This window comes from Schistocerca nitens, chromosome 1 (assembly GCF_023898315.1).
Source record: "Schistocerca nitens isolate TAMUIC-IGC-003100 chromosome 1, iqSchNite1.1, whole genome shotgun sequence".
In the NCBI taxonomy this organism is placed as follows: Eukaryota; Metazoa; Arthropoda; class Insecta; order Orthoptera; family Acrididae; genus Schistocerca; species Schistocerca nitens.
In genome coordinates this window covers 136,903,499-136,917,152 of record NC_064614.1, presented here as the reverse complement: position 1 = coordinate 136,917,152, position 13,654 = coordinate 136,903,499, and the positions used below count along the sequence as shown (strand labels likewise).

Sequence of the window (13,654 nt, the reverse complement as noted above, 5' to 3'; positions counted from 1 at the left end):
CAACAGTATTCTGTTCTTTCGAGAACAGTTACTGTCTTCATATACTCCTTCATTTTTTTCCTCCTCCTCCTCCTCCTCCTCCTCCTCTCTCCTCTCTCCTCATCATGATTCTCCTTCAATGGGACGTTCACGGCCTTAGATCCAACAGGGAGGAATTATTGCTCCACTTGTTCTCTATCTCCAGGAAACAAAATTGTGTGCTCACCTCCGCTTTGACCTCTTGTATTTCTTTCTGGTCTGCTTTGACCTTCTCCCCAAGGATGGCATTCTATCTCATGGGGGAGTCATGCTGCTCATATAGGATGACATTCATAGTCACACCATCTCCCGACCACCCAGCTGCACGCTGTTGCGGTCTGCATTTCCCTTCCTCACTTCCCCGTTTCTCTTGGTACCATTTACATCACTCTGTCATTTGGTGTCACCAGGGAAGACTTCCTCCAGCTTATTGGGCAAGTCCCTCACCCCATTTTTGCTGCTCAGTGACTTTAATGCGCACCAGAGCACGTGGGGCTCTCCCAGAACCTATCAGAGGTGTCCCCTTTGCTGACCATCTCAATCAACTCAACCTCATCTGCCTTAACACTGGAGCACATTCCTTGCAGACTCCATGAACACCTATTCCCATTTGGACTTCTCTTTCTGTACTGCCCCCACATATCCGTCATATCAAGTGTCTGTTCTCTCTGATACATACTCGAGTGACCATTTCCCATGTGCTGTCCATTTCCTGACTCCTACCCCACATATGTGCACACACAAATGGCATCTTTCTAAGGCTGACTGGCGGCTTTACTCTCCCTGGCAACCTTCAGCGAACAACACTTCTTGAGATGACTAGGTCGAATACCTTACCAACATTATTCTTACTGCCGCAGGACGTTCCATTCCTTGCACTTCATCTTAACCGCACCATGTCCCGGTCCTTTGGTACACTGAGGCATGCCGTGACACAATTCGCACACGGGGACGTGCTCTCCGCATTCTTAACTATCATCCTATGATGGTAAACTGCAATCGTTATAAACAGTTACGTGCGCAGTGTCGTTGCATTCTTTGGGATAGCAAAAAAGCTAGCTGGATTTCATTTACTAGTTCTTTTAACAGTTCCACTATCTCTTCCATTGTGTGGGACAACCTCTAATGGCTCTCTGGAACCACGGTCCATTCCCCAATTTCCAGCCTGACTGTAGCAGATGATGTCATAGTGGACCCTGTTGCTATCTCCAACACCTTGGGCCACTATTACGCAGAGATTTCGAGCTCCAGCCATCACCCAACCTTCCTCCATCAGTAATGAGTAGAGGTGGCTCAAGCGATACCCTTTTCTTCTCAAAATGAGGGAGCTAGATCATGCTCTCCCTTCATCCGAGTCCTCCGTACCAGGGCCGGACAGTGTTCACATTTAGATGTTGCAGCACCTTTCTCTTTTGAGCAAGCACTTTCTCCTTCATACATTCAATCACATCTGGGCATAGGGCACATTTCCCAGATGCTAGCTTGAAGCCAGTGTCATACCCATACCTAAGACTGGTAAAGACAAACACCTTCCTTATAGTTACTGCCCCATTTCTCTCACCAGCTGCATTTGCAAGGTGATGGAACGTGTGATTCGCACCCAGCTGGTATGGTGGCTCGAGTCTCGCAATTTACTAGCCACTTCACAGTGTGGATTTTGAGCACGCTGTTCTGCAGCTGACCATCTCATCACTTTGTCAACCCATGTCATGAATGGTTTTCTGCAGAAATACCAGATTGTGACAGTGTTTTTTTGATTTGAAGAAAGCCCATGACATCTGCTGGAGGACTGGTATCCTCTGTAGTCTCTACATGTAGGGCTCCTGAGGCCACCTGCCCCATTTCCTTCAGGAATTTTTAAAAGATGAAGGTTTCAAGGTATGTGTGGGTTCTGCCCTGTTGGACACCTTTATCCAGGGAAGCGGTGTGCCTCAAGGTTCTGTCCTGAGCATCGTCCTCTTTGCTATGGCTATTAACCCTATCTGTCTCCTGCCAGCTCCCTTTTTATTAACGATTTTGCCATCTATTTCAGTTGTTCACAGACTTGTCACCTTGAGCAGTGTCTTCAGCATTGTCACAATCATCTTTACTTATGGAGCATTGACAATGGCTTTTGCTTTCCCACTGACAAAACCATTTGTATGAATTTCTTCTCGAAAAGAAGAGCAACAAGCCCAAGATGTAAAGATTTATATCTAGGGCTTGTAGCTCTTCTGTTCGTTGAAACTATGAAATTCCTGGGGCTCATGCTTTACGGGAAACTTTCTAGGGCCTCCCACATGTCTTACCTGGCTGCCTGCTGTGCCTGGTCCCTCAGTGTCCTCCGTGTCCTCAGTGGTACTTCCTGGGGAGCTGATTGTACCACCCTCCTCCATTTGTACTGGCCCTCGTCCATTTGAAACTAGACTATGGGTGTTTCATTTATACGTCTGCATGTCCGTCCATCTTATGCCGTCTCAATGCAGTGCACCTCTGTGGCATCCATTTGGCCACTGGCGCCCTTAACACTAGCCCATTTGAGAGTCTATCTGCAGAAGCTGCCACACTATCACTGTCGTACCAACGTGAATTTCTTCTCAGCAGGTTCGCACGTCGTTTGTCTGCCATGCTTGGCCACCCGTCCTGTGCCTCCTTACAGTATTGCCAACCAAATTTCATACATTCTATAAAAGAGGAACATTTTCTCTATCAAAAGAATACAGTTTGTTAACTGTAAACAAAATTTCAAGTTTAACTTATTAGGGTTCACTTTTCATGGAATGGCCCTGTAGTCACATGTACAGGATTTATTATTAACTTGCTGCTGTGTTATCAGAATATCCCTTTTACCCCAATTGTAAATGGTATACAAATATTATCTCCCTACTCCCTTTCTTCCCTTGCAAAGACTCAGCACAATACTGGATGATCCCAAAAAGGAATGGAGCATGCAGCTGCAATTTGTGAAAAGGCACCATGGTTTCACAATGTGCTATAAAATTATAAAAAAGATTTCCTCTGAAACTCAAAAATAAACTCATACTAGTTTTTTGAAATCTTGTTTGTCCATAGCTGCTTTTTGAATAAATTAAATCCAGCAAAAAGTGTGCATTACAATCAGAAAATGAAGAGGTATGTAAACCAGCCATAAAAAAAGGTTAAGAAAAATCAAAACACATAAATGGAGGAACTACTGTATGTATGTAATCTTTGACAAAACTGTGGGATTCATTATAATTTGAGCCATTTCTTTCAGCAGCAAAAAATAAGGAAAGAGCTCTATATTTACTGTATCCCCCTTTCTGTCCCCTGTACTGTTAATTTATTGGGTCTTGGGGCTTCATAGCTAATCGTATGGATACTAGCACAAATCAAGTACAAAATACGCAACACACACTACGGCCAATATTTTACCATCCATTGTGCATATGACTAGCAATTTCACTCTTCCTAATGCTTTCACACAACTCATTTCCTTTCTGTCTGTGCAAGTATATCGTAAATAGACCCACATTTCATTTGACAGGTGTTTCTTACTTTATTTTGTTTTTGTGAAATGTTATGAAAAATGTTGTAGTAGCAGCTGTGTTGCATTTCAAAAGTTAGCTGTAGTAAATATAAAAAATAGTCAACGTGTTGTAAGGTCTAATGGGATGACTTGTTGCCAAGTGGAATAAAAAAACTGGAAAAGATGTAGAAGAATATTTATATTGGTTTTAGAGTTATAATATCAGATTTCTATGTGTTACTGTTATTCGCATAAGTTGCCTTCGACTTACGAATATGGCGCTAGATACTATTGTGAAGCAAGAGCCTATTCTCTCCTCTCAGTATGATTTATTTCTTTCTTTCAGCTCTGTACAACTTCGTGTTTCGAGCAACCAGAAGTTGCAGCAGTCCTCAACAAATGTCGAGCTATTATTGCCTCGATTAATAGAAATGCTAATGCAGCCGCCACACTTAGGATACAAGAACAAATGATGCAGGTAATATATAACTAGCATGAACTGCGTGCCTGAATGTAATGGCATTTTAAACTAATGGCCTTTGTTACTACATTGATATTGTTACCTATTTTTCCCTGTTCTACTCTCCCGACTTCAATTTTTTCCTAGAACAATACTATACGATAAATAGTGTTAGTGATAAATATTGAAAATGGTTACCTAGACATGATGCCAAGTCAGTGAATAGTGGCACTGATCTTTTTTTGTCCCCCTCCCTTTTGCACTTGTAGTTGTGAGCGGTTGTTTCATGAGATGACTAAGTCCACACAGGATTCACAGCAGAAAAATAGGAATGTGTCACAACAAAGCACTGTTTGTAAACATTCTGTGCTGGAAAATGGGAGCACTTTGTAGTGAGCAACCTGTGGCTAACTTTCCCCCTCTTCAGAAATCTGAGATGAAAGTTTACAAATTTTTGCTGCAGGCTCGTGGTGAATATGACTTTCCATACTTAACTTCATGTTATCAGTTGAAACTCTGCAGGAGAACCATCCTTCAAAATCAAAACAAAGCAATCCAGAAACTCTGACTACCAGAGTAATAAGATCATTATCAACATGATTGTCTTTATTGTAGAAAGACAGACCTATGGTGCTGGATACATATGAAAAGGCATTCAATGTCTACTGGGATGAATCATTAATTTTGGTTTATTGGCAACGCATACAGCAATGTTTAAGCCTGTTTTTAGAGATAATCACCTTCAGAATTGAGACACTTGTCATATGGGGATCCAACTTTTGCATTCCTGTGTCATAGAAGTGCACTGCCTGGAAGTGGAACCAGTGTGTGACAGTCATCTTGAAAATGCTGACTGGAGGAAAGAAATTTATTGGGGTATGAGAGAAGATGAAAACTTTTGGGAACAAGATGAGGACTGTACAGTGGATGATCAAACATCTTCCAGCTGAACTACTTCTAAGCACTTGTTGCATGCAAAGCCATTTGTGGATGAGAATTGATATGGATCAGCAGAACACCTGCACTGAGCATTCCATGTCACTTATTTTGAATGGCCTGTTGCAATTTCCACAGTGTTTCCCAGTAAATCGGAATTTACTGTTTCACCTCTTGGTAGATAGTTAATAAACAGAATGCCCTTCCTGTCATAGAACACCATGCACACTACTTTCCATGTCAGCACAGTCTGTTTGAACTTTTTCTTGACCAGACATCCATTGTGAAGCCAGTGTGTCGAGTGATGCTTGCCAATGTGTCTACTGATGCCTGATTTCTGGCATAAAGTGAATGACCTGTGTCTCGTTGTCTGTGATAATCCTGTGGGAGAATTCGCTACCTTCATAGAACCACTCCGGAAATGTCCGTTCTTCTCCCAAGTGATTCATTTTCAGTTTTGGTGTCAGGGTTTTTCGGCACCCACTTGGCATACTTGAACAGCAATTTGTAATCTTACCCTCCCACACATCGCCATTAAAGTTATCATTCTTTGCACAACTTTTGAGAATCACGAGAGGAGTAAGATTACAAAATCTTGATTATCTCGTTGTTGTTGTTGTCAATGGCTCAAAGTCTTGTCGAGGAGTACTTTCTGGCAGCTGAAAATTTTGATTTCTTAGGTTCGTGGTGACAAAATAACTGTTGAAGAGTTGTCTGCTGCTATGGATATCTTTTTATTTTATCCAACAATGGAAAACTCTAGGATGGAATGTAACAATATTCTGAGAAGGAAAGTTGCCACTTACCATATAGCGGAGATTTTCACACGTGAAGCTTTCAGCCAATGGCCTTTGTCAACAACAACAACAACAACAACAACACACACACACACACACACACACACACACACACACACTTGCCTGAGTTGCGTGGTTTTGTGTGTGTGTGTGTGTGTGTGTGTGTGTGTGTGTGTGTGTGTGTGTGTGTGTGTTTTTACAAAGGCCATTGGCCCAAAGCTTTAAGTGTGAAAATCTTTTTGTTGTGTCTATCTACGACTCAGCATCTCTGCTATATGGTGAGTAGCAATTTTCCTTCTCAAAATATTTTTATTTTATCCAATTATTCTAAATCACACTGACTTTACAATTTCCACATTCAAAAAACCGTCAGTTACATTGTTGTTGACAAATTTAGCTGAATACATGCATTTCCATCACAGGCATGCCCACCACTCCTTACATTCTGCAGTACTCACAATTTCCAAAGAGTTTACAAACTTTCTCAACAGGAGAATAATCTTTACCAAATTATATCATTATTTCATAAATAAATCCAGAAACAAATTTAATAATTAGCATTTGATTGTGCAATTAATAATGTGAATTTTAAGTACACCACAAATTTTGTAATTTCAAATATTTGTAAAAGAAGAATAATTTTAATTGTTAGTACATAAATCAATTGTAACACATTAATTTTTTTAAACACATTTTAGCGTGAAATATAATACATAGTATACAAAATCGTATGAATTCTTTTAATGAAACAGCTGAGATAATTTTAACCTATGTGATGAGATTATACATGGTCAGTTATCTCTTATGCTACAAGGATCATGATATCAGAGGAAAATGACTGTCGAGATCATTTTCATGGAGTGACCTTTCTCAGTAATTTGCTGCCACACCAACTCTGATGAAAAATGGTTTTCCATGGCCCAGCTTTGACAACCTTTGGAAAATTACCTACACCAGTGCCGTACCTTTGGCTTGCTCCCAACTTTCAGCCCATACCTCTTCACAAGGGACAATGAATTTCGATGAGCACTATGTTTTGTGCATTAAGAAACTTTATCACACAATAAACCTTGCAGTCAATTGGAGAAAGAGTAAGACTTCCATTGTCAGCTACTAATCCAGCGTTACTGACAACAGTAGAGGCTTGTCTGGCTGTCATATGATTGTTAGATCATAGCTCTGTGTATATTTCTGGTTAAATATGGTGACATAATGTCTGGATGCCATTCATAACTGATACATTGGTAATTGGTGGCTATTGAGATTACCAGAAGCAAGTACAACAGAGGTTTTCTTAAGAGCTTCGGTAATATGTAGTACAGTATAGTGGGGCTTACTATTAAATGAAACAGACTTCATTATTTTGACTCTGAAAGCAAACATTATTCTAACCCCAAAAGAAAATATGCAACCACAGTCTGGAAGCACCTTGGTTTGTCAACATCATAAATGGCCCTATTTGTTTGATTTGTGAGGAATGTAAGTGTGATGTTTTGTTAACACAGAGGATCCATGCCATATATGCTGGAAGTTATTACATATTGTCAAACATCGTGGCCTAACACATCTAAAGAAGGCTCTTGAACTCCATCCATTTGCCTGGTGCCTGCACTACAGTCAAGTATATCCCAACATTGCCAACAAAATTATCCAGTACTGAATGTGCGCTATGCCAGCGGAACAACTCATAACTTCCTCCTTCTTGCCCCCCCCCCCCCCCCTCAACTTAATTGAGCAGCTATTGTGAAAAATATGGAAGCAATTCTTAGAACAATGTTGGTATGAGTGTATCCTGCACTGTTGCATACACATTGAGGCAGGTAAATATAACGCAAACTGCTCTTTTTATAAGTGAAAAGTTCATTCTCTGACTTTATTAACAGTTCTTGCTTGTCATATTTCAATGATCACACATTATGGCATATGTTGTACTGGGTCACAAACCTGTTTCACCAACGCAACAGAACACAAAACACTCTGAACAAATTAACATCAAAACCTCCTGTCTGATTAAAATTGTGTGGCAGATCAGGATTCCAAACTGGGGCATGTGTCTTTCATGAGAAGGTGCTCTTCTGACAGATATCCAAGCAAAATTCAGAACCTGCCATCATAGCTTTACTTCCACCAACACTAAATCCACATAAATAAGCTGACCTGTCGACATTGTCTGACTAATAATGGGTATAAATAGACAGTTTTGTGTTTTGTAACTTGCAGTGAGTGTCTTCAGAAACAGTAATTTAAAGTCCGTGACACCATTTAAGATTGTGTGTTAAAATTGTGTGAAATGTATTTGCAGTTGTGAATACAACCAACCATCAGCTGTGTAAGGGAATGATGACAGTGAAAATTTTGTGTTGAACTGGGACTCAAAACACGCACAGAATTTTCATTGTCATCATTACCTTATACAGCTAACGACCGAGGTGGCGCAGCGGTTAGCACACTGGACACACATTCAGGAGGACAACAGTTCAAACAAGTGTCTGTAGGTTTTCTGTGATTTCCCTAAATTGCTTCAGGCAAATGCTGGGATGATTCCATTGAAAGGGCACAGTTGTTTTCCTTCCCCACTGTTCCCTATTCCAAGCTTATGCTCCAACTATAATGACCCCATTGTCGATGGGACGTTAAACACTAATCTCCTCCTCCTCATCAGCAGCAGAGGGGGGGGGGGGGGGGGTAGCAAACAGCTCTGAGAAGAGAGTGAGATGGGAATAAGTAACAAACAGAATCCAAATTTTGTGCATGGGAAGTAGTTATCAAATGTATGGGTATTTGCTCTATGATGAGTGCAAAGGAAAAGCTGTACAGCAGCATTATTCACAAGTCTGTGAACAACTTTACAAAGAAGTATGTTAAAGATGAAAATAGGGCCCACTTAGAATATTGCAGCAGTCGGAGGAGGCCTCATTTTGGGGCACAAATTAATAAAAATGCCATTCTGACAGAGTAATTTTGTTATGGGTTGAACTAATACACTATAATGCCAGAAAAATAAGGAATTCAGTACACATGGAAAGATGACATTGATTTTGATCCAATGACGGCTTATGTCTCCTGGCAGATGTACTGATAATGGTTTCAACATAACCTTCCAACAGATAGCATAGTAAAATAGCTACCAGAGTGAATCTATGTCTACCCTTTAATAGGGAATGTTCACTACCTGAAGGCTCAGTGTGGTGCAAAGGTGAGAAGTAAACAGGCAACCATACCACAGAGACATACTCGTACTTGTCCTTCCAAGTGGCAGGATGGTCCTTTCGGAGAATTACCACACAAGTTGGATGTGCTGCATCATTTGTGCAATGATCCTGGTATCAGTGGCCATGTGAACATTTTCACACCCATAGAAAATGTTCTGGATGTCCATGCGGCACAGACACCCCCCAGGATCACCGTATTGTAAGGACAACAATGGACAGATTGTACAACTACCACAGCCCAGATAAGAAAGCATGGAAGTCCAGACATTTCAACACATACTGTTGCAAACCAGTTATTTGTAGTGGGACTACAAGCGTGCACACCTCTAGCCTGTCTTCACTCACTGCACAGCATCAATATGCACGACTCAGCTGGTGCCATCAGAGGATCACATGGAAGATGAAATGGCACACCATGGTCTTCAACTTGAAAGCAGATTCTGCCTGCATGCAGTTGACGGTCATTTGCACATACAATGTACACCTGGTGAGCACTGTCTAATAAGAGTGCATTGGTCCAAGACACGTTGGGCCCATCCCAGGCCTAATAGTCTGAGATGTGATATGCTGCAACTCTCGTTCACCTTTGGTGTTTCTGGAGGGGAAGCTAACTAGTGCTCTGTATGTGCAGAATGTTGTTAGACCCGTTCTTTTTCCATTCTTGCAATAGGAAGGTGACGTGCTGTTCCAACGGGATAATCCTCACCCATACGCTGCCCTTGGAACTCAATGTGTTCTGCAAGATGTGCAGCATCTTCCCCAACACAACAATCTCCAGACTTGTCTCCAGTCAAGCACATGTAGGATATGATGGGACGAAAAGTGGTTTGTGCTAATCGTCAACCAACAGCTTTATAGGTCTGTGTGAACAGGTCAAACATGCATGGTATATCATATACCAGGACAGTATTTGTCATCTGTATGATCAACTTGATGGCAGAGTCAGTGCCTGCATTGTCTCCTGTGGAGGCTACACCCCATACTAATATGGGTATTTTGGCATGGGTACCTGGTCCCTCAGAATTGCTTGTGCTAGTGATCTGTAAATGTAGTCATTTCATGCACTCCATACGCACTGTTGCAACAATAAATCTTGAGTGAAATGGAAACGTCTAAAAGTGTGTACTTTTTTTCCCCATCAGTGTGGATGGAGGTACACGCAGTGCTTGGTACAAGGTGATGCTTTAGTAATTTCCATAACTGTAAGTTATTCCATACTTTTAGTGTTTTCCAGATTTACTTTTGTAGCTTCATTTATGTGTTGCTTGGCACTGTGGATAGTTTGAATTGCTAAACAGTAAAGAATGGCAGTATGCAGCTGCATCAGAGCTTCAAATTGTTATGTAATTCTTTGTCATTTTAAACACTTGTACTATGTGTGTCTCTATTTCTTGTGTTTCCACTCATGGAAGCTCCTGGACAGGGTGTAAAAGACAACCACTCCTCTTTTAGAAAAGACTCAGTCAAGCTACAGCAGAAGTAAGGCCACTCACTCACTCCCCCTCCACCTCCCCCTCCCCCCTCCCCCCTCTCCTGCCACACCCCCTCCGCCTCAGTCTCCCTCCCCCTCACTACCCGTCCCCCACTCCCTCTCCCCACTCCCTCCCCCACTCCCTCCCCCTCTCCCTCACTACCCCTTCCTCTTCCTCACCACCTCCACCTCTCGCCCACCCCTCCCCCTTCTACTCTCCCTCTCCCAAAGTGTCAGTGGCCATTCATGCAGACAGTTGGCTTGTTGGTTGCCATTCCCATATAGAAAGCAACACGATGATTGCAACTTAGTTTGTAGTTTACATGACTGCTTTCATAGTCAGCCCCCCTTTCCCCATCATACCTCCCGTCTGCACCTAGCAGGTGTACTCTGTGCCCACCACATTCCTGCAGGCTCCAACAAACAGTGCTATACCTTCCTGCACCCATACCTTGCTATAACTCCTCTTCTCCGCCCCAGCCTCCTGCTTACCCTCATCATCCACAGATAACTTCTCCCATTCAGTGCAGTTGCGGGGCGCAGTCTGGACTCAGCGGCCAGAGAGAGTGGTCACAGGTGTGCTGAACTCTGCTTGTGTGAATGTTTGTGTGTTTTCTACTTTATAAGAAGGCCTTTCGTCCAAAATCTCAAATGTCTAGTGGTTTTTTTTTTTTCTGTGAAGTTTTTTTTCTTTTAATATAAACAGAGTAAGATCACATTTAAGTTGTTAATATTTAACATTCTTTAATCATGTGACAGATTGGTAAACTGGTAAACACAGTGTTTCCAGCGCTACGTAACAAGCTGCTCCTCTCCGCGCTCTTTCCAGCCAATGTCATGGAGTGTTAATGGGCTGAAGATGATATACCATGATTGAAACTAGTCACCTGATTAAAGCATTGCAAATTTCAATGGGCAATCTTTGATTGTTTTTATTTAAAAAACAGAACTTTTAATTTCACTCACTGTTTCCAAAGAACAATGTTCGAAAAGATATTTTTTTTTGTACCTGTCTGCGACTCAGCATCTCCTCTGTATGGTGAGCAGCAATCTATCCTTTTCAAAATATTGTCGTTATTGCATCCTGGATTTTCCATTTTTTTGTTAAACTTTTCGGATTTTTCTGACCTCTTGTAAAGTGTTTACATAGAGAATGGGCAGTTACTGTGTTCTCCAAGGTATGGTTGGCTACTCCGAAGAAAATCCATCAGGAAACAACACACAAAAGTTTGACACAAAGAAGTTACTGGAATCCAACGTAAAACAGGAATGGGAAAAGCAACCAGCAAACACATGGGAAGAATTCCATAGAAAGATCATACAAAAAGCAAAAGAACTAATACCACGGAGAAAGAATACGAAACACCCTTGGTGGGACTCAGAGTGTGAAAAGGCACTGGAAATACATAAACAAGCTTTTCAGGACTACAGTAGCAAAAAATCCCCAGAAAGACTATGCTGTTTCCAAAAATTAAGAAAACAGGTTGCAAAACTTATTAGGCAAACAAAGCTAAAGTAGCGGAAGGAGTAACTGGATGATATAGAGGTAAACTTCTGCAACCACAACACAAGAGAATTCTGCAGGACCTTCTCAAGGAAGATCTGTGGGTACACACCTCAAAATTTGTGCTTCAGGAAACCAGATGCAAAACTAGCACTAACTAACCAAGAGAATTGTCAAGAACTGGCACGCTATTTCTCTACTCTCCTTAACTGCCCTGAACCTGTAACAAGATTTCCAGTACAGTACTGTACCTCCACCAAACCAGAATCACTCCCACCAACATGTGAAGAGATCAACAAACACGTACTTAAACTAAAACACAATAGGATATCTGGTGAAGATGGCATCGTTGCAGAAGTACTAAAGAATCTTGGACCAGGAGTTTACACAAATAATCTCTACCATCTGGCAAACAGAAAAACTTCCTGACAACAGGAAATGTGCACTTATCCATCCACTGCACAAGAAAGGAGATAGGATGAACCCGAAAAACTGCAGAGGAATCTCCCTGCTACAAGTTACCTACAAAATTTTCTCAGCATGCTTACTCCAGAGAACACAATAACAGTTAGAATGCAGAATTGGTGAATACCAGGCAGGCTTTTGCCGCAGTCGATCATGCACAGAACAATTCCTCAATCTGAAAACAATTTTAAAGTACAAGGCCATCAGGAATGCATCAATCATTTTGCCCCTTCATAGATTTCAAGAAAGCATATGATTCTGTTGACTGACAATCCTTGTTCAACTTGAACAGTTCTCGGGTATCCAACTGGGTAGCATCGTAATTTCTGCACAATATTTCGGCAACGTACATGCTGCCATCTTCAGGTGGTTCCTGACGAATGCTGTGCTCTTCCTCTCGGCAACCTATACATACTAGCCGTTACCCCCTCCACCGTTCCTCTCCTGGTGTCTTTGGTGCGGCCGGCACGGCGGCTACTGGACATGGTGGGGGAAGCGGCGCCTGGGTCTGAACTGGGGTCTGCAGTCTCTCTGCTGCCACCATCGGGGCGGGGCGGTCTTCGATCCCTGGGACCGCATCTTTGTCTCCATGCTGAGTGCAGGGTTCCAAGCCTGACTAAGTTGAAAGCCACTGTCTTTATTAATTAGATCGTCCTGTAATCGGGTTTCAATGGCCTCTTTAACAATGCAGTCCCAGAAGTAGTAGAATTGACAGAGTATTTTTGTTTTTTATAGCCCATAGCATGGCCAGTCTTTATACAATGGTCAGCCACGGCTGATTTAGTGGCCTGGCATAATTCGGTATGGTGCTTGTATTTGTAGCACCTCTCTTCTACAGTGTGGACTGTCTCCCCAATGTATGATTTTCCGCACTGACAGAGAATTTGATAAAGTCTGGTTTTTGAAGGCCTAGGTCATCTTTCACTGAACCCAGTAGAGTCAAGGTTTTTGCAGGGCATCGGAATACACATTTCACATTGTGTTTACTGGGTTCAGTGAAAGATGACCTAGGCCTTCAAAAACCAGGCGTTTATCAAATTCCCTGTCGGTGCGGAAACTCATACATTGGGGATACAGTCCGCACTGTAGAAGAGAGGTGCCGCGAACACAAGCGCCATACCGAATTATGCCAGGCCACTAAATCAGCCGTGGCTGACCATTGTATAAAGACTGGCCATACTATGGACTATGAAAAAAACAAAAATACTCTGTCAATCCTCCTACTTCTGGGACTTCATTACTATAGAGGCCATCAAAATCCGACTATAGGACGATCTAATTAATAAAGACAGCAGCCTTCAACT

At 42.0% G+C, this 13,654-nt stretch overlaps 1 protein-coding gene across 2 annotated transcripts in view; it reads left to right on the top strand.

Annotated features, from left to right (window-relative positions):
• The window catches only part of LOC126243305 (E3 SUMO-protein ligase ZBED1), a 57,691-nt gene that overhangs the window by 31,158 nt on the left and 12,879 nt on the right, over positions 1-13,654 (top strand). For both annotated transcript variants that reach the window (XM_049948154.1, XM_049948153.1), the window contains exon 2: positions 3,852-3,983. In XM_049948154.1, the coding sequence (XP_049804111.1) occupies positions 3,852-3,983 (132 nt within the window). The remainder of the gene's footprint in view (positions 1-3,851; positions 3,984-13,654) is intronic.